The following is a 21,973-nucleotide window of genomic DNA, read 5'->3' as shown; positions in this document are numbered from 1 at the left end:
CAAGACGACGAAAGAAGTAGAATGCGATGAAGGCATGCCAATAGTAGAATCTGAGGCAAGCTGGCGCCTTGTCCTTCATGCACTGGTGGCAGCATGCGCGGCCGTTCTGGCACTGACGTTATTGGTCGTAACTTCATTGAAGAAGACATTTGCTGGTGCAGGCGCGTCAGTCAAGGCAGCAGAGGTCAAGCAGGAAGAGGAAATTGTAGCGACGCAGGATTTGCCGCAGACGAAGACCTCGGCAATGAAGGATGCGAACTCACGAAAGATGAGGCTTGCTGAGATTGCCGAATCGCTCGATTAATGTACTGTTACTTGAGTGCATGGATGTGGAAAGCTGCTCGCTATGCGCTCCGTATATCTCCCCTTTCGCCACATGGATGCTAAATGATGTTGCACCCCAATCCCACTTTTAGGATCAAAACATACCGCAATTAAGTTAGCCTCGAGAGAAAGAAATAATGCATGAAGATTCATTGCGTGTGTGTTTCTATTCTTTCTTGTGCATTTTCGATTCTGGGCTCAGAAAATGATTCGTTAAGCTACGAGTCGCCTGAGTCCCCCTAACCTAGCTCATGTGGCAAGTGTCTTGCCCTTCAAGAAAGCAGGTAAAGGCATCGTCAATCTCGGTGAAGGAGAAGTTGGCAATGTAGAACACGCCCATCAAAAGTTGACATCGAGTCATGAATCCCACATAACAAAACTGCCGTTCAACACCATCTCTCACGTCATCCGTGCGTCACTGACGGCGTCCTCAACACCCCCGAGGTTTCTTGTACCGCATTGCCGCCTTCCGTGTCGCCCCACCCTTCCAATTGACCCACACTACTGAGCCACCTCCACTCAAGCCATCCAGGCAGGCACTCGAAAGGACTTCCCAGCGTACACAGCCTTGCTTCCCAGGTCCTCTTCTATACGCAGCAGTTGGTTGTACTTGGCAAGGCGTTCAGACCGGCAGGGAGCCCCTGTTTTGATCTGCCCAGTGCACAGCCCCACGGCCAGATCGGCAATGTAGCTATCCTCCGTCTCCCCAGATCGGTGGGAAGTCATCACGCCCCATCCGTTCTTCTTAGAGTCCTTCACCGCCTCGATAGACTCAGTGACCGACCCGATCTGGTTCACTTTGAGAAGGAGGGCGTTGCAAGCCTTCTTCTGCGCCGCTTCCTTGATGCGCTTCGGGTTGGTCACAAGCAAGTCGTCCCCCACGACCTGAACCTTGCTGCCTATGGCGGCCGTGAAGGGGGTGTAGTTCGCCCAGTCGTCCTAGGAGCAGGGAACGAGCGGGTTCGGGCGAGTGAGAACGACGACTAAACAGCAGGGGAGAAGAGAATATCGGGAATCAAATGCACTCGAGCCCCCACGGGTCGATTGCTCCGAGGACACAGTTCCCTTCTCGGAAGGTTTGCCTGCGATGTAATCGCACTAGCCCCCCTGTCGCGGGCATTGTCCCCGCCCCTCTCCCTTTTACCTGGTCGAAGGGGTCCTCGATCGAAACGATGGGGTACTTGTTCGACAGCTCCATGTACATATCCGCAAGTTGCGGGCCCGTCAAGACTTGTTTCCCATCGCCCTGCGGGTTCTTGAAGTCCAGGTCGTACTTTCCATCCTTCGTCAGGAACTCGGAGGAGGCAACGTCCATGCCGAGCTTGACCTTCTCCAAGTACCCGGCCTTCTCAATGGCGGACATAAGCAGCTCGACCCCTTCCGTATTGCTCTGGATATTCGGTGCAAAGCCGCCCTCGTCCCCGACGTTCACGGCGTCCTGACCGTACTTAGCTTTGATGACCTTCGCCAGGTGGTGGTACACTTCGCAACCGATCGCCATCGCCTCGGAGAACGTGGAGGCACCCGTGGGTAGGATCATGAATTCTTGAAAGGCCAGTTTATTTCCAGCGTGGCTACCCCCGTTGATCACGTTGAAAGAAGGAACAGGCAGTACAAATTTGGTGTTGCCCGCCAAGTCTCCAAAATGCTTGTAGAGGGGGACTTGTTTTGCAGCAGCACCTGCCTTGGCGGCGGCCAAAGACACGCCAAGAATCGCATTAGCTCCCAATTTGCTCTTATTCTCCGTGCCATCAAGCTCAATCATCATCTTGTCAAGCGTTGCCTGCTGTGTCACGTCTTGTCCGGCCAGGGCCTTTGCGAGGGCGGTGTTAACATTATTGACCGCTTTCGTAACACCCTTCCCCATGAAAGCCTTGCCCCCGTCTCTGAGCTCCATGGCCTCGTAAATTCCAGTCGAAGCACCTGAAGGTACAGAAGCTGTGAATTTTCCGTCCTTCGTGAACAAGTCTACCTCCACTGTCGGGTTCCCGCGAGAGTCGATAATTTGGCGGCCCTTGATCGCTGTGATAGTCGAAGCGGCACGAGCAGCCGAGAGACGTCCGGCGGCAAGGGCTGGCTTTTTCAGAGAGAGGGTAAAAAGCATAGCTGTATAACTAGTAAGCGGGAGGCTGTGCGGTGGGCGGCGTGAAGTCGTGGTGTGAGAGCTATGAATACAAAAGAGATGATACTGTCCGCAGCGACAGGCAGCCGGAAGGTGAGCCGCTCTCCAAATGCGTGGTCCTATCACCCATTTGTCGAATGTTCAAAGAGGCACACAGATGAGCGCAAAATCCATTGATTTAAGAAGGCAGATCACTAAGCCAAGCATGTAAAGAGCAGTGGATATTTCGTGTCACCGTCACTGCAACCGCCAACCTCCTCCCCCTCCTCAGCGGATTGCTTCCAAGACGCCTGTCCGATAGTTGGATTTCAGCCGTGGTCCAGCCTGCCCAGCACTCAACTCAGCGACAGGTACGTTGGAGCAAGGATAGTGGGCGATATATTGCGACAGAGGGATCTTAACCTTGAAGTCGTGCCGCGACATAGTGAGACCAGTACAACCAATCTGGGTCCCGATACACGACGTGTATGTCCTATTTCCCCAACAAGATTATCGAGCCTCCATTCATTCATTTCCCAGTGATCTTTTGCAAGGCCCGTGATACGTAGTTACGTACGCCGTACGTTCGACGGACCGTGTGTCGCATAAACGGTTTTGTTACCAGACTGAGCCGCATTCAGTACGTTGTGTCTTAAGTAAGATATGTTGTTTTCTCTAATCTACCTTACCATAGTGGTTGAGAGATTGACCTCAAACTATCCATTTCATTTGCCTCTGTCACGTTCAGCAGCCTAAAAAACTTCACGCTTGATGGAGTCTAGCAGAGATCGTCAATTTCAGGCATCTTACGGCGTTTAAAAACCCGGTCGCTCGCTTGTGGTGTCTGTATTTGTTCTCCAAAGCGAAATGCTTTTGGCAAAGGAAGATATGTTGTGAGGTATTTTAAGGCCTTCATCCTCCTCACACAGCACTGCTGCTCTGCAATAAGCTTCTGCGGACATGTTCTGGTGGCTCTCAACAGCAGCTGAGCGCCTGCAACGAAAAGCAAGAGCGAAACGCGCGGAATTCGAAGCCAAATGGGCACAACCTCTACCGCCTCTGGCGCCTGAGCTGGATGCGGCCAAGGAGACGAAAATTGCTTTGGAGTTATCGATCGAAGACCTCGTAGCACTCATGCAGGACGGCACTTTCTCTTCGCACGACGTGGTAAGCGTATTGGCCAAACGCGCAAGAGAGTTTGGGGGACCGGCAGGGGTCAACGCCTTGACGGACGTGCTTTTCGAGGAGGCGTTCGTCGAGGCCAGAAGAAAAGATCGCGACCGACAACGGGGGGGGGGCGAGAGTGACGCTGTGGGGGTGCTAGAAGGAATTCCTCTGTCCGTCAAGGACCACATCGATGTCAAAGGCACCGATTCCACCACGGGGGCCGCCTGTCGATGCTTCCGGCCCGCCAGCAAGGACGCCTTGGTGGTGGAACTATTGCGGGACGCGGGGGCCGATCGTCCTGTGCAAGACCAACGTGCCCCAATGCCTCATGCTTCCTGAAACCAGCAACAACATTTGGGGCGTCACGTCCTCACCCTGGAACCTCACACGCTCTGCGGGGGGCAGCAGCGGCGGCGAGGCTGCCTTGGTGGCGGTTCGAGGGAGCTTGGTAGGGATCGGAACGGATATCGGCGGCTCCTGTCGGGGACCCGCCCATTTCAGCGGCTGCGTCGGATTTAAGCCGACGCCCGCCCGGGTCTCGGGGAAAGGGATCGTCATGCCCTCGAAAAGCGGAAAGATGGGCATGCAGGCGATCAGAGCGACGGCGGGGCCACTGGCCAACCGCGTGGAGGACGTGGCCTTGGTATGTCAGGCCTGGTGGGTGAATAAGATGTGGGCTCATGACCCCTACGTGGTGCCCCTACCCTTCGACCACGCGGCCTACCGACGAGGCGTGACCAAGGAAGCGCAGCAATGGGAGCGAGGGGGGGGGGGAGAGCAGACTAGGGATGGGGGGAAGGGGAGGCAAGAAGAAGCGAGTTCGCCAGGGGGGCGGAAAATCCGATTGGGCTGGTTCTTGAGCGACGACTTTTTTGAGCCTTGCCGGGCAGGGAAACGCGCGGTTCGCGAAGCGAAGCAAGCTTTGGAGTCGACAGGAAAGTACGAGCTAGTAGAGATGCGCTTGAGCACAGCAACCGATGGCTGGGAGGCCGTGCGCCTTTATTACAACATCATGACGGCCGAGGGAGGCCTGCGGAGTTATATCGACGCCCTGGAAGGAGAAGCGATGATCCCGATGTATCGGAACATACGACTTGCCGCCTGCTTCCCCGATTTCTTGCGACCCCTGCTCCACACCGCCTTGTACTTGACAGGAGAGAAACGGAGACGTTTCTTGGTCAAAAATATGCGGCGTGATGGGCTGGCAACGCGGACCTACTGGCAGTACTGCGAGGAGCTTCAGAACTATCAAGAGGCGTGGACTCGAATGATGCAAACGCAGAAACTGGATGGGTTTTTATGTCCAAGCGTGGCTTTACCTGCTTTTCCTCACGGATGGTCGTCGCATTTGGAAAGCTCGTGTTCTTACAATCTATTTTTGAACCTCCTTCACTACCCTGCTGGAGTGATACCGGTCACTCAAGTGCGGGCCGATGAAGCCGTCTATCCCATGAGCGATCTCCCCCGCATGCAGCGGGATTCTATCGCACGAGCCGCTGCGATAGCTATGCAAGGGAGCGAGGCCTTGCCTGTGAGCGTGCAAGTCGCATTCCCACCTTTTCAGGATGAGATGTGCCTTCACGTCATGAAGGATTTACAGGACGCTGTTGGATTCACGGCTTTACCGCCTTATGCGAAGCGATCCGTTTTTAATTAATAAAATTTGAACAAAGTACTTAGCATTCAGCTTTCAAGTGAGGGTATTCTGAGTTGTAGCTCGATTCTTTTACTTGCAGTTGCAGCTGTGATGCCTCCAACCAAATGTATGCGAGTTGGTCCACACACGGAGGCAAGGACACACCACTTTTAATTTCGATCCTCCAATTCTGGCATCAGTCAGAGCTACTTGTCTCATTCGAAACACGATTTCCTCCCCTCCGCAAGCATACCACCACATCCAATCAGGAACACGTGAAGCCCAGGGATCGGGGGATACGAGGCTGGGGCTCGTGGTAGGGCCCCAATGTACCCCCCGACCCTCGCATCTCTTCTGATTCACGCCCCCATGCCCCGGGGTCTGGGGATTCAGACGGCACAGGAAGATATAGACTGTCCCTTTTGGGTGTAAATAATTGGCCTTTATGTGACGCTGATGAATGGGATGGGAGCATTGTTTTGTCGGAAAGTTTGTTCTTTCGATACAACCGATCCTGATCCTGGTGCGTGGTGGCTCGAATGTCCGCTATTCGTCGTCGTGTTCGCTTTGCCTTTTGACCACGTCCTTACTGAGGGGTTACTTACCATACATTACCACCCGCATATAGAAATTTGCGAGCAATGCACCATCTTCATACCTCTGTCGAGGCTAAAAGCTCCTTGTTTTCGAGTAGCAGATTCTCCGAGTCTACAACCTCATCGTTGAATACTGCTCACAGTTTCTCCGAGCTTGGCGGGCCAGCAGGAAAACATAAGGCAGCTGTGAGGTCATTGGGTTGGCGCAGCATCTACATGTTTGTGTCTTTGCTCGCATTATTGGGAGCCACCGGAAGCCAAAGTAAAATTGTCGAATTTATCTGCAAACAGCTGGGTGGGAGCAACAAGTGTCCGGCGATGCCCACGTGTCCAGCAGGAGAGGCTTTGCGTCACAAACCGCACTCAAAGGTAAGGGTACAAGGTCACATTATGTTTCAAAACGCTTTTGTTAGTATGTTGGGGCGATGGTTCCCGTATTCTGTCTTATAAATCCCCCTCTACCGGACGCTAACAGCCGTCTTACGATGGGTGCGGGACCCACGGGGTCAAGGTGAGTCTGAGCCCAACGGACTTTTCGTCATGCTGTAATCTACACGACCTGTGCTATGGTCAGTGTGGAAGCCCGAAAAAGGAATGTGACGAGTATTTTGAAGGGTGCATGATAGCGCAATGTCACAGGGAGCACCACATCCCTAGCAACAGCAGTATCGACAGTCATCACCACAATCCGAAAAGGCAATCCAAGGAACTTAGACGCTGCGTGCGGGCAGCCAGATTGTATTATCACGGCGTGTATGGATTCGGTTGTTTTGCGTACAGAAAAGCTCAAAAGCAGCACTGTGAGTGTGGGCCCATGGGCGAGGGAGAGGAGGGGGAAGGAATCGTAAGAGAACGACTCGCCGGTGGCCGTGGAGGTGAGAGTCTAGGAGGACTGTATGCCCTGATGGAGAGGGCGGCTCAAGCTATGACCCCGACGGCCGGGGCGGTCCACTGGAAGTGGGAAGAATTTTTGTGAAGGGAATGCGCAGCGAAAAGTTATGTGGAACAGGACCGGGACAAGCGGCGAAGGTGCATGACACCATGAATTTTCAATTCAAGACATGAGAGCAGTACCTCAGATTAACAAAAAGGGTCCGAAAGGGAAAGAGGAGAAAGAAAGAACCGTACGATAAAGAGCATCCGCCCCGGATGACCGTGGCGTTGGACGGTGTTTGTACTCTCCCCCCATCCGTTGTGAGGATTACTTCTAGGCTGATGGTTGCGCCCATCCATTCGCCATATTTCCCCTCCTTTATTTCTGTCTTCTTCCCTTCCGACCCCTGAAGACACACCTCCAAACATGAACCGCCCACCCTGCCCCTAAACAAGCGACTTCGCAGTCGTGACCCTCCACGACACCCTTTTCCGCACACACAAGCACGCTGGCCCACATTTGACACGCTTCTCGTTCCCATTTCTGTCGTCAAACAAGCAACGCGATCCTAGCGCACAAGTACGTCAGAAACCGGACCAGGAAGAGCTCATTCCCCTTTCCTCCTCTCCCTCCCCACCCAGCCCCCTACACAGCCCCTTATCCAACCAAACGTTCCAAGATAAACGAGAGAAAAACACGTTGAAACGTGTGTACAACCGCCTTTATGCTGTTCCTGATTGCTTTTGTGAGGCTGTTGCGTATAGGAAACTGCTTTTTCTCACATTATCCTCCTCCGCTTCCCCTAATCCTGACGTCCATCCTGATTGGAAACAGATGAAGCTTACGCTTCCTCCTGCAAATAAGAGAATGGAAGAGATTGATGGGGGAAAATATGGGGAATAACAAAACGCCATAATTTATTTTCCACCCTCCACAACTTCCCCTATTGACTTCTCAACACTCTTACGATGCCGTACAATCCACCACTGGCGGTTGAAAGCATGCAGTACTCAAGCACATCCTCAGTGCAACCCCAATAATCCGCGCTTTGACCGGACGAAATCCGTCTTGGGACCCCCTTGTCCTCCCGCCCTCTCTTTCCTCTTCGGCCCACCTTGTACGCAATGATCTGGTCAATGCCGCAGGCGGAAAGGACGGAGACGGAGAGGGATTTGCCGTCCTGGTAGGCCTTCAAGATTTCCTGGTCGAAGCCCTCGGGGTAATCCGGAAGCTTCAAGTCGTCGCGCGTCCCGCCGTCCTCCTGCAGGAGCGAGACAAAGCCGTCCTCGATGTCCAGGAGCTGGTACTCAGAGCGGTTCACGTTGGGCACATACGTGGTGTGTGTGGTAGGCACCACGTCTTCCACCTTCTTCCCATTGAAGATGTCGATGGCCGTAAAATTTGCCTTGGCGTGCCCGTGCTTCCCCGTCTTGGAGGTCGAGACATTCACCACCTTGCACGGACGGCCCTTGATCATGATGTAGCCACCTTTCTTGATCTGCCCGGCTTCGGAAGGGAACACGTCCGAAGCCCCTGCCGTCGTTCCCGAGAAGTCATAATCCTCGATAGTCGCAGCAGCTTCCTCAGCCATGTTTGCTTCAGGGAAAAGAAGAAAGGGCCCTGGGCGCGGGGGTGGGTGGGGAGGTGTGTGTGAAAGCCTGTGAAAGCCCCCAAATACATGTATAAGCTCATGCTCAGGAGGGCCAGCTCCGACTTAAAGTACACAACGGCTTTCTGGACAAACAAAGCTCATATCGGATGTCACGACGCAGCGAGGGATCGTTAGAACCAAAGGTCCCAAAGAACTGATGAGTCCGTGAGTGATTTCACCAGCCAGCTTCAATTGGAGGCAGGCTCCGTGTGTGTACAGAGCACGAATTTTACCGTGCTGCTGCTATCAACTTATGCACTTCCAAATGTCAGACTTTCTCAGCAAAAAACGCCAAAAGGCATCGACACGGGGCCAGCGCAACCTCGAAGGCAGGAGCAAGCGGCGGGGGGAGCTTGCAGCACCTGCAGGCACAATACGAGATCTACGCAGCCCAAGACTCCTGCCGGGAGTACGCCTTCTGAACAATCAACACCAGTACGGTTGTCTCGACCCTCCCCGCCCCATTGTACTCAAATATCAGGCCGATCACTTGCGTGAGCTCTTCCCCAGGGGGGCGTGGAAGAATGTGTGGTGCGGCGATCGTGCCGGCGGGGGCGGAGAATGACCCTTTCCGCGCGCAAGATGCTGCGCGCTACGACCAAAAGACCAACGGGACGAGGACGAGCGCCAACACGGGCATACAAATTTGCTTGTCGCGCGTGACCAGTGCACGTATGCCTTGTGGCGTATCACGATATGGGACTGAGTGCGATCACCCCGGTCATGCTATTTCCGCACGCGACTTGCCCTATCAGCTAGAACTTGAGACCTAACCAGACGAAAACACACGACATACCAGGTAATAAAGCGGAAAGCGTCCGTCCACACACGCTAGCACAACGATGAAGATCAGCCAGCGAGTGGCATTGCCTTCCATGTTAGGCACTTCGCCGTGACCAGAAAGGATGGTGCCGGCATTTGTGGCGGGAAGGCAGCCCTGGTACGTCTGGGCAGTGTGGGCCGGAACGCTCCTCCTCCTGTCGCGTCGAGTCTGGCAGGCCTGCGACCGCGCAGTGATGGTCAGCGGCGTTGAGGATGAAGGCAGCACTTGCAGCACGGGTAGCAGTTTTGAGAGGGCTTTCCCACTCAGGTTAGTGAGGTGAAATGAGGACATAATAAGATCGGGAGTTCCTCACGGTGCCATTCCGGTAGCGCGTTTGGGGCTAGAAAGCTAGAAATTAGAATGTTTGTTTTTCCGTATACCTTACGCCGGACTATTACGCAGCCGTGATTTTGCTCATTCGCATTTCGCTTGGCCAGACAGTGAACTGCACAAATTTCTGGCGCTCATTATGGCTCTTGGTGTGCTTCAATTAGATGACAGAAAGCCGACCTGACCGCACTCTCACACAATTGCCCGGTAGATTTTGTCACAAAATCCACGACAGCGGCTATGCGATCTGGAGATGGATAGAACTCCAAGAAGACGCTCTGGCCTTGGGAACGGCCTCCCCCCGCGCGCCCTTCTCGCCCTCGGCGTACAGGGAGTCCTGGGTCTGTCGGGGGCCGTTGGAGGGGGAGGGGGGCTGGTGGATTGGCCTGGCGACGCTTTTGATCCTCACGGTGTGCATGCAGAAGGACGTGATTCGGGCCCTCTACAGGCCTTGGGTCGCATTCTTTCTGGCGTGCCTGGGCGGGAAAGAGGACTGGGTGGCTGTGAGCGAGGCGGAGTTGCCAGAGCTGGAGGACACGGCAGTGATCGCGAATGAAGCCTGGCAAAGAGGGAGAGAGCAGCGGAAGCCGTCGCAAAGAGAGGGGAGGGAGGCTCGGCACAGGACTATAAAAGAGGAGGAGGAAGAGGAGGAGGAAGTGGTGGTGGACGAGGTCCGCGATGTGGCGGGAGAGAGGGGCCTGGGTGACGAAGCTGTCAGAAGAATGCTCACCGCTCCTTGTGGGGGCAGTTCCTCTCGTTATGGTGGAGCGAAACGAGGTAACACCCGGCAGTGTGCCTGCCGCACCCACTGGGACACTAGTAAGCCCTGTGCTTCTGACTGCGCGGCTTGCAGCGAGGAAGCTGACGGTGTCTTGCCCCCCTTGCTAGCCTCGAAGCGCGTACCTCCGGCTGGATGGCTAGTCTACGACCCTATCCTGGGTCTGGTTACCTACGAGGAGTCGATAAAATGGCGGGAAGGGAGGAGAAGCGCTGGCGACAGGGGTGGAGGGGGCGTGGGCAGGACGAAGGGAGGGGGCGGTCGAGGCAACGAGGGGAGCCCTCGGACAAAGCCGGGCTCGCGGAGGGCCAGCAGAACGCAGCAGGGACGAGAGGAAAAGTTGCAAGCGGCGGCCCGAACGTACCGCTCTCGAGGCGCCCTGTCCCTCGCTGGTGAGATCGGCCCGCCGTCCTCCTCCGTGTCGGCCTGAGCCACCTGGGAGAGAGGGGGGATGCCGGGGAAATGATTGGGCGATATACAGAGCACACCCATGCCAGGGTATGCACGCGTCTGCGCTCGGAAGGGGTGCTAATCGATAGGGGGGAAGGGGGGGAAGCAATCATCCGTCAAATGTTCATATGTGCGTGTCAGCGCGGTCCCACCCGCGATTTGAAACGTGCTTAATTCTACAGCCCACGCGGCAATTAAAGATAGAGAGCACATGTGAAATACAGGACCGTTACTCTGCGTTTGTGTTCGTTTGGGTGAATACCCTGGTCACGAGAGATACTGTGTTTCTTTCCTCTCCCCAACCCCGCCCTCTGTCCCGCCTTGCCGTCCCCACAGCGGCAGCGACGCCTTTTGGGCCTCACGCCAACCCTAAAAGTCCACCAGCCGCGCCAACTTCGAGAGCCGGTTCAGCAAAGCGTCCCCATCCCGCACCACCTCCAGGTACTGGGCGTTTTTCGAGTCCGGTCGCCGCGTCTCCACCACGCCCCCCACCTTGTCGATCTTGGCGCTCAGCCTCCCCGCCGCGATGAAGCGGGAGAGCTCCCGGTCGAGAAAATCGACCGAGATCCCGAAGGCGTCGGCCATGGAGGCCACGCGAACGCTCTTGTAGGACTCCAGGAACTGGGAGTACACGAGCACTCGCATCTCCCGCACGAGCAGGCGCAGGTGTGGAGACATGTAACGGTCGCGGGTCAGCTCCGGGGTCACCTCCACGAGCGCTTGGAAAAAAGCCCGGTAGTCACAGTCGTACAGGGAATTCAGCAGCCGGCCTAGGGCTGGCTTCTCCCTCAGGACTGCGATCACTTCGGGCCCGTCGACTAATTTTTTCTTGAGCGTGGTCCTCTCCAAATACAGGAGGTTGGTGATGACCGCGTAGAAGATGAATTGTTCGTACGTTGTCAGCTCCACGCAAGTGAAAGTGGCGATGCAATCCAGTAAAAGCTCGGCAGCTTTCTTCAGCGACCGGGTTGTGATGAGTGCGACAGCTTCATATACTTTCAATCGGTTCCGCCGATCCCAGTCGCCCCCGTCCTCCACCAGCTTTTTGGCCCTCTCCAGATTCTCTTTTGTTGCCTCGGTGTCCCGGAAAAAGAGGCCTAGGCGAACCTTGTCCATGGCGGCATCGATCCTCTTGCCTGTGCTAATTTTGGGTTTAGTCAAAATCTCATCCGCTGCTGCGTATGCTGCCGTCTTGTTTCCAATTCGCGCGAAAAATTTCTCGCGGGCAATCATGGCATCCAGTACTTCCATGTCCCCGGAACTCTCTGTAGCCACCCTTAGCTGCTCCTCAATTTCTGCCAATTCCGCCTCATTTGAAGCTTTGAGTTCCGCTTGCAAGGCAGCATCTACAGGCCAACCCAGCTTCTCCACGCACACACTCGTGTACAAGGGCTCGGCTTTCTCTGCTTTGATCACAGCAAGAACGCGATTTGTCACCTCTTCCAGGTCTGGAACTTCGTCGGGTTTACTTTGCGCCAGCTCCAGCAGGTGCAGGTCTTGAGCTAGGGCCATGTCGGGCACCGCCTTGCGCTCCTCCTCCTCTTCAGGAAGTCCTGACGATTCATTCCCGAGGGCGGGAGGCTTGGTGTGGGATGATATATCTTCAACGGCCATGGTCGTACGCAGTGATATCCACCCCTGTGCTTGTCATGCGTGCAAAAAATGAGCACCAGTGGGGGAAATGGGCGGTACGTGAGAATTCTTCGAGCTCTGGTCTCTTTCAGCGACGCGGTGGGAGAGGGTAGCACACAGGTACCTGGTCATTTCAGTGACCCCGGCGCACACGCACCAGGAGGGCGTGGCTGCTTGAGTGTGACATGCGATGAAAGGATGAGGAGGCAGACATTTTTTTGGCCACTTACATGGCGAGCACTACGAAAGCCATGCATGTTTGGGAGTCAGGAGTGACGGCACCCTGGCCGCGATCTGCCTGCATAACGATATGTTGCCATAGTCCGCGGTGAAGGCATCAAGCCATGTTCCGTTGAGAACTCACGGTACGCCCCTTTATTTTGTAAGCATAAACATTGGAGACGGACAACGCCATGGACTGGCGGCGGCTTTTGTCCGCAACTGAGGCCTCTGTGACGGGCTGGACACGTAATCTCTGGTCTCGCACACGGACGCCGGTTCCTGCCCCCTCGGACTCCGAGCAGGAAAAATCAGGTGGGCAAGATTCGGACGTAGGCCGCGATGTTGTAGAAAGCAAAGCTTACAGGCCGTTGGAGCCTGTGTATCAGAACCTAGCCCGCGGCTTGACCCACCGGCAGACGGTAGGTCGCCGCATGTTGAGTGGCATGGGAAACGACGCGCGTATGCTGGCAAAGCTACCATCCCGGCACCCTGTCCATCAAATGGTGGTGGACCTGAACAGAGGTGCGTTGAAGAGCAGTCGGAACTTGCACGTGGTTCGAAAAGAGCCCTTTATGAATAAACTAACCGAACCGATGCCCGTCCCCCAACCTCCCTGTCTCAGCCCTGGATGCCTACGTGGAGGCCAAGCACGCTCAAACGCCACATTCAGCATCACCGTACGCCCCATTCAACCCCGTATCGGCACCGTCCCTCCCGGGAAACGCGGAGTGGCAGGAAGTAACCCAGGCTGTCCTCCATCTCCGCGACCGGCTGATCCCTCTCGACGTCTCCCTCATGGACCCACCGGGTCGAGTGCGCGCAGACAGCGGCCACGCGGACGACCGGGAGATGTTCGTGCGCGTGAATGGTCCAGAGGCAGTTTTGCGGCTGCTCTCGCCGCCGGTCTTGGTGGCCTCGGAGGTGGAAAACTTGAATGTGAACCTCCTGCACGCGAGCCTGGGGGAGGTAGTGAACGAGTCCATGGCCTTGCTCCGGGCGGCCGTGCACGTCGACCAGGACACCGGGGCCCGATTGGCCTCTGACGAGGTGGTTGTCGTCTTCTTCCAGCTCCTGCGGCACCGGTGTTTCTTCGACGGGGCTGCGGCCGTCCTCGAGGACCTGCTGGGAGACCGGGCGGAGACTTTCTTCATGGGCCGAGTGCCAGACCTGCGCGGTATCCTCCTCAGCCTCTCCCTCCGACAGCTCGCGCACTTCTGCCGCGTGCTTGCCCTCCTTGTCTTCGACCAGGAAGACCGGAGTCTGATGGAGGCGGGCCATGCCATGCAGTCCTTGGAGATCCTCCAGATGCGCCGGGACCGGCTCTACCGCCCCAACCCCACCCTGGATCGCAACCAAGCCCTCCTGGCCCGCTCCCCGCAAATCCTCGTCCGTCTGGTCACCCTTGTGCGTGTCATGAACCACGCGCCCCCCCTCGCACGTCCTCAGCAGCCGGAAGCGCCTAAGGCGGGCCTGCCCCACGCTGGAGATGTTCTACCTCCTCGGGCACCGGATCGAGCAGTCGCGGTGGGAGCATGTGCAGGAGCTGGAGGGGGCGGTGCGAGCCGGGGAGGCCCTGGCCAGGTCGGCGAAGAGAGGTAATGGAGAGGGGGGGGGGGAAGGAGGGGAAGGAGGGGAAGGGAGCGACGACGGGGCTCCGCACCCCACGTCCCGCCTCCCGCCTCCCGAAGCCACGCCCGCGTCCTCCGAGGCCCGCCCCTCCTCCGCCGCCAGCACGGGCCGACTCCCCCTGTCGGACCTGGTCAACCTCCTGGGGCCCCTGCTCTTCGCCCGCGCCGCCCCTGCCAGCGCCTCCCGCGAGCTCGACCTCGATCTGGGTCAGCTCCTTCGCTTCATCCACCGCCGCAGTGTCTCCAGTGGCCCCTCTTTGCCTGCTTACGAGAGCCCGACGGATCCCTTGGGGAGCAGCACCGACGGGGGTGACGGAAGTCTGCCCCCGTCCCCCCTCTTGTCGCCCTGCACCCTGGCCGAGGCCAAGAGCGAGATGCAGTTCTACGGCATGCAGCTGGCGCCCCACCACGTGGAGGTCCTCTTCGTCCTCTGTGCGCTCTTGGGCGGGAGGAAGAAGAAGTTCTTTCAGACGGTGCTTCTAGAGGAGATGGGGCTGCTGGAGGCCCTGACAGTCATGTTCGACAGGATGAGCTGGGGGAAAGCCTCGCACCACTACCACACTCTTGGGGCCGTGCACATGGAGGACGAGGAGGAAGTCTACCTGGGGGAAGGGCTGAGCGAGGATGAGGAAGGGGTGGAGGGGGAGGAGGAGGGAGGGGCGGAGGACGAGGAGGAGGAGCTTCCTCCTCCCGAGGGACACTTGCATGGGCCCCAGTGCGAGTGCACGACGGACTCCGCCCTGCGAGTGCAGTTTCTGCGGGCGGTCCACAATGCCTTGGACCGAGACTGGGAGGAGGAAGGAGAGAGAGGGGAAGAGAGCTCGCGGCGACTGGCGCTCTCGGAGTGGGAATGGGCGCAGGTGCAGGCCTTGAGGGAGGGGAGAGCTCTGGAAGGATCGGGCGGGGGGAAGGTGGTTGGCCGGAGCGGCGGCGGCTGTAGCTTGATATCCAAGACGGTCCAGGTAGAAGAGGGAGGGAGGGCAGAAGGAGGGTCAGCGGGGTGGTGGGGGTGAGAAAAGGCGGGATAGAGGGGGGCGTACCTCGCGCAACGGCCCATGTCGAGCCCTGTTATCTGACCTCGCCGCCTTCTCTTTCCCACCCTTCTTCCCGGCACAGACCCTGGTCTCCGAGAAGGAGGACAGCCCCTACCGCTTCTGGCTCTGCAGCTGTCTGGAAGCCTTCCTCCGCGCCTCACCGGCGGACGGAGCGCAGCTTTTCCTGGCCTGTTGGGGGGAGGAAGGGCGGGCCCCGACCCTGCTCCCCTTCCTAGTCGAGCAGATCCTCGCGGAAGGAGGCCAGTGTGGGGGGAGCGCGCAGATGGCCTTTGACTTGCTCGGAGAGGTGGTGAAAGGCAGTCGACGGGTGCTGGGCAGGTTAGAGGGGGATTTGGCGGGGATGGAGGACGGGTTCGAGCGGCTGATGGAGGCCGTGCAGGCGCGGGTCGTGGACAGCAATGTCTTCATGCGGGCCGTGCTTCTGACGGTGGAGGACGGGGAGGGGGAGGGGGTGGACTGGGGCGCCGGGCAGGTGGGGCTGGAGGGGCCGGCGGAGGAGGGAGGGGAGGGAGGTGGGAGGGCGGGGGAGGGGGGGGAGGAGAGGATGTCGTTGGTCCGAGGCCTGACAGACCTGCGTGTGGAGGGCGGGAGGAGGGAGGAGGGCATGGGGGGGACAGCGATGGCGCCGCGACGTCAGGGCGGTCTGACGGGAGGGGGGACGAGTGGCTATCTCCTCCGGCCTTGGAGGGCCCCCCGCGTGGTCTCCGTCTCGCGTCTAGACGGGAAAGGGAGGAAGAGGCAGGTGGAGTGCGGGTTCGCGGCGCAGGAGGCGGCGTCAAGCTGTGGCGAAGAACGCGAAAGCTCGGGAGGCTCTTTGACTGCGATCGCCCCGCCCCCCCCCGGCGTCCCCCTCCTATCCGGCAATCTCGCGCTTCGCCACCTACCTAAGTCAGCACCACGTGCGCCTGCTCAAGCGCCTGATGGGCCAAGTGGACTTTGGGGCCGTCACGCACGAGAACATCTGCGTCCTCAACTCGGCGCTGATCGTCTTTTTGTGCTGCTCCCGCCGCGGACGCCTTCCCCTTCTCGTGCAGCGCCTCCACCGAGTCCAAGCCAAGGACTTCGAGCGGCTGGCCCGGGAGAATCCGAAGGAAAGCGCCAGGGTCCACGCCCGGCGGTTCATCTGGTCCGCCCGCCCCTTCGACGACGAGTGCCGGCACGACCCCGAGGTCTCGTGGGCTGATGGCAGACATGCCTTTCCCCCCACGACCACTCCAGACCTGGAGACGCCGTGTAACTACCCTCCTTTCCACGTGGATTTCATGCGGAATTTTCGCGCCCTTCTCTTCTTCTGGCAGGCCTACTACCTCCCTCGAGGCCGGGATCGGTACTCGCTGGAATTTTCCTCGCATATTCCTTTCGTTGAGTGGAAAAATGTGGTGGACGCCCTGTGTGCAGACGATCCCACCTGTCCCACAGCTTTGGTCCACGCCCCTTTCCATCTTCCCCCTTCCCCCTACTCCGAAGCCCCTTCCTACCCGGTGCACAGTAGGGTACGCCCGAGAAGGGAATGAAGGATGGAGATATTGATTCTGGGAGTGGTAGATCTAGGTAACAGGGTGGTAAGGCTAGGCGACCCTGTCGGGAAAGCATCATAAATTGCAAGCGCAAGCATCGAAATGTAAACAAATTCTTGTTCGGCGTGGTCCACAGACCGAAGGGCGAAGGTACGCGTACGACGAGCGCTGTGCAGAGAAAACAAAAGAGCAAAGCTTATAAACGAATGCAACCGGGAATGTAATCACATGACTCATGCAAGACTTTATCAAGCTTGTTTTCGCTGTTCTGCATCCGTACGATTCAAATATTCGCTCTCATTTTTATTACTTTGCATGACACGCAAATATGTTCTTTCCGACCCAAACCCATTGCTCGATGCGCCCCTACACGGAGGAGTCTCGACTCATGATGTATCTGTGTTGTATGTGATTGAGGAATGACATGATTATTCTTTAAAAAAAAATAATTAGTAAGTCTGCACGAAGGATCTCTTGCACAAGGAATTTATGAGACTGCGGAGGTTCAGTCCGACAGAGGCCCCCATTTCCGGACGTCTTACGTACCCCGCGTGGCCTAAGGCGGTCAAGACAGCGGCCCCAAATATAAAATCAATCTGGCGTTGTGGTATGCGACCTCGTAGGCCGATCCTGATGAGCGGCAAAACGGGCGCATAAAGCAAGGGCAGTAGAAGCTGGTAATTTACCTCTTTCTTTTTCGCGTAAGGGTCCTTATCCTTCTCAACAGCAGGAGAAATGGCATAAATGTGCATGATCTCCTCCAAAGTATATGTTGGACTGGACTGCGGGCAATGATATCGTATGTGTCAATTTAGTGCCGTCTGATGTGTGGTAATGACGTCGAATGAGATGATGTCACAGGGGAATGACGTCTTGTACTACTTCTATTCGAGCTTCTCCACCAGAGATGACGATTCCTCCCTTCGCCTAGCAAGTGTGGGTGAGGGGTTGACAGCCAAATGTCTATCCAATGGATTGGTTTGAGATTTTAGGGTTTGATATGTTTCACAGGTCAAAATAATTTGACGATGGCACATTTTTGTCTGTCGGGTCCGAGATGGGCCTCGGAGAGGATCGAGACGCTTGGTAGCGTTGAGGAGGTACCAAAAAAGAGCTTTTTGTCCATTGGAAACAAAAAACACGATCCCCTAGCAGAGAAGAGAAAAGTTGCTACGCCTAGTTTTCTTCCATGTTTCCTCTTTGCTTACTTCACAAATCATGGTGCCGCAATGCACGACGACTCTCTTGAGTCAAAGTCGTTACGTAGCGACACAGTAACGTGGTGTTGTACGGTCTATCTCAATCTCCCAGCTCCGTTTTTAGTAGATTTTGTTCATGCTCGAGATCTTTGAAGGGTAAAGTAGGCAAAATGAGACCTCTCACTATTTTCAAGGACATGGAGCGCAATCTATGCACCATGCTTGATCAAAATTGTCAAAACTGCGTCGTATAAAAGCTCGCCTGCCTCCCATGAGGCGGCCCGAATACCTGTGGTCTGCACCTTTACCACCAGTGCGGTGAATTCATCAAGGAGATCATTCACACCCCTTCTTGTCGTTGCTTTGCTGCTGTACTGGGGACACATCTTTCTAGGGCTGGAATCCGAATCAGTATTTTCGGAAATGTTTTTATCATATTGCAGAGGACTTTGACTACTTTGATTGCGACTGGCAATCAAATCTGCTGTGATGGACGAAGAGCAAGACGAAAATGAAGAAATATCTTCAACTTCATCCTCACAATTTGCATTTTGGTATAAAAAATTTGTGTTCACCTGGGAAGATACTTCGCTGTCCCATTTGTTAGAATATACCATTTTGGAAGTTGTGCACAAAAAAATATAAGTATGCCAAATTGTCATTGAACCGCCGATGAGCGCCAGGCTCTTCAAAAGGTATATAAGAAAAACGAGAATGACAAAAAGGAACTGTCGAAGGGGTGTCGCAGACGCTGCCAGCCTGACGTTCAGGTCTAGAGCATGTAGTAGATGGCTTTGACCCAGGTGTGATGACAAGGCATAGCTCAATACTGCAAGGCCTGAGAGGACCCCGAGGTAAAGCTTTCGTGATTTGCGTTCACGAAGCCTGCTCAATCGAAATGAAATGATAAGAATGGCTATGATGAAAAGGCTCAAGGAGAATCCGAGTAGCTGGAGTCTCTCGTGCCGCTTGACGTCGGCCACATAAGGTCGTCTGCACATCCATGCTGATTGCAACCCATGATACACAGCCATGAATGTAATTTTCCAGGATGGTGCTTCAGGGTCGCCGTGTATATAGAGGTAATCTTGGGCGCCTTTTTTGAAATAGTCACTTCTCTGCAGCCAAGTATTGACGACCGCCCCAGAAATGTGTGAGTGAAGATGCCATCCGAGAATGCAGGTTCTACGCGCGCAAAAGCTCCACAATCCTTGAACGCCTTCGGTTTCATTTCCATCACTACGCCCGTATCCCCCCACAAATCTCAGTACTGCCCAGAACCACTCAACGCAATGCTGATGAAGCCTTTTACATACGGTCACAAATATATGGAAGGGAGCTGCAAGACTAAATGTGAAATAGCTGAAGAAATATTGTATACCTTCTGCGTCATTTACCGTAACGCAAGCATGGACCCACTCCCTCACAGTGGCAGTGGTACTCTAAATGTACAAAATGTATTTTGTTTGAGCGATGAATCTCTTATTCGTGAGATCAGCCGTATACGAGAGGTCAATTTGGGTGTTTATTCCCGATCTCATCCTTCCGATGCCGAAATGTCACACAAAGAGCGCATGGGGGTGAGTAGACACCCCTTACATTTCTCAGTCTCTTAAAATATAGTACCTCCTGATCTACCTGTAGAGCAAGAAATGGATTGCCAGCGATCATTGCTGTGTCTCTCCCAGCTTGCGCAAAGCCGCTAAAATACGCAACTTTAGTCATATTTCGCATCCTATCTTTCCTTATTATGGCGACGTTTGGAGCGATCGTCTGAATATGAATGTAATGGTAGTGTGACGTACGTTAAATGACGTTTACTCTTTTCCATCCGATTACACTGTCCATGCCAGCAGTATATTAGACCGTCTAATAAATATTTTTCATCCGTGCAAACCTTGATCCAAAGCTAAATGGAATGCTGTGTTCTGAAATGTCATAAGAAAGCGAGGCTGTGAATGGCTTTTTGATGTTGACGAGGTCCTCAATTGGACGCTTGAATGCCGATTTATAAAAATTCAAACGTCTTCTGGTCAGTGATAAAATTATGAAGAGACCAGCTCATTGACTTGTATTACTTTATAGGAGCGTAGGACACATCTTTCACGCCAGGTGACAGAACGCGAACGCGCCACTTACTACCATGTGCAGTAGCGCGTTCGGACGCATACGGATCATCCAAGGCGAGGATCCGAGCAAAAGAAGGCACGAACTGTGGACATCACTATTCTTATCCAAAAAGATGCGTCCACAGAGTCGCGTCACGACTCACGCTGGCGCCGGTGCATGATCTTGTACCTTCCCAACTTTGAGGAACGCGTTTCCCGAGAGGGTCGGTGATTCTCGGTACAGGACTTGAACGAACGATTTTTTCGAAACTCATCACATGCAACCTTTTTAATTGAGTATGCGCTGTAGTGAAATCAACAGTTCACGCGTCCAGTGCCCGAGCTGTACTAAACTTGTTGATGCAGTTCCAATAGCGAATATGCAAATACAGAGTACCGCACGGGAAAATCATCAAAACAAAAACAAAAAACGTTTTTCTCAATATCTCTCGCTTCAATTTACCTATCAAAACCTAAGACTTCAATTAAATGGCGATGGGGCAGAGAAATGCCCCGCATCGCCGGCCTATCGATTTAAATGTTTCATTTTTTGCTAGTCTCCACGTCGCTTTTGTAGAAAGGCGTAAGGTTTGTCACCGCGTTGTGGTGGTGGTTGATCAGTACCCCCTCCACGCGAGCTCCTATCACGACCTCGACCGCTTCTTGGACGGCCACGATTGCGCTCTCTGCCTCCACCGCCCTCAGGTGTTGATTGAGGCGGCGCCTGTGGCAAATAAGGCTGCTGCTGCTGCTGCTGCTGCTGCTGCTGCTGCTGCTGCTGTTGCTGTTGCTGTTGTTGAGGCATGTTGGAAGGTGGGTATGCGTAGCCTGCAGGTGGCTGCTGCGGTGGCGGTGGGTAATACGGCTGTTGTGGCGGTTGTAACTGCTGCTGTTGCTGCTGAAAACCATTCTGGGGAGGATAGCCTTGTCCTGTGGGAGGAGGGTTCATGTAGTAAGGCTGCTGAGCTTGAGAATGGTGGTGGGACTGCTGCTGACGATGCTCAGGGACCCTGTGCTCTTGCTGGGGCTGCGGCGATTGGTCTCCAGGCATGCGAGCAGCCGTCTTTCCACTTGGGCCCACTCGTGCTCCCGGTGGTAAGAGCTTCTTGGCGCCTGGAGGCATCAGACGGGAGGTGGCAGAGGACTGAGCCCCCGAGATGTGCGGCTGCTGGGGTGGAAAGGGTGATGGATTGGGCATCTGCTCCGAGGGCGGCTGCTGCTGCTGCTGCTGCTGCTGCTGCGGGTATTGCTGTTGAGATGCAGGTGCCGCATAGCCAGCCTGTGGCCCATATTGGGAGATGGGAGCCGAGGGCGGCTGCTGAAGGTGATGAAGGGGAGGACCCTGCTGCGGTGGAGGATAGGCGGGGGGGGGCATGGCCGTCGGAGGGTAAGCCTGTTGTGCCGGGCCCCAGGCAGGTTGAGGCGCGTGCGCAGGAAGCGGAGGCTGCTGGTGTTGGGTTGCATGATGTTGCTGAGGGTATGAGACAACAGGAGTGCCGTAGGCCAACGTGGACGGTAAGGGTGGCGGCTGTTGTTGGGGAGGGAGGGGCGCTACCGGCGGAGGAAGCGGCGGAGGTCCACGGCTCCGCCCCACGCCATTCCACTCGCCCTCCCCCCGGTCATAATACATAGGACCACTGACGTCACCCCCTGCTTCTCCTCCCCCTCGGCGCCGGTCTCCGCCACGGCTCCGTTCCTCCCGACGCCCAACTCCTCTCCCCTCGTCGAGCCCGCGATGTGGATAGTCTCCTTCCGAGGAGAAGCGATCCTCATCGTAAGACCCGCCTTCCCGCCATCCTTGTCGACCTGGAGGAGAACGACTCTGCACCCCACTCCGACGCCGCCCGTCCTCCCTCCCTCCATCCCTCCCTCCCTCCCTCCC

The 21,973-nt window shown here is 55.8% G+C and overlaps 1 protein-coding gene across 1 annotated transcript; it reads left to right on the top strand.

The window, feature by feature from the left end:
- Window positions 1–13,791: 13,791 nt before the first annotated feature.
- NGA_2125700 (uncharacterized protein) lies at window positions 13,792–13,948 on the top strand (the record flags this gene model as incomplete). The annotated part of the gene is made up of 1 exon (XM_005855590.1): window positions 13,792–13,948. A coding segment is annotated over one exon (157 nt), but the record flags the coding sequence as incomplete, so codon positions are not given.
- Window positions 13,949–21,973: the final 8,025 nt, after the last annotated feature.

The sequence above is a fragment of the Nannochloropsis gaditana genome (assembly GCF_000240725.1).
Source record: "Nannochloropsis gaditana CCMP526 unplaced genomic scaffold scaffold160, whole genome shotgun sequence".
NCBI lineage: Eukaryota > Eustigmatophyceae > Eustigmatales > Monodopsidaceae > Microchloropsis > Microchloropsis gaditana.
This window is presented reverse-complemented; position numbering and strand designations above follow the sequence as displayed.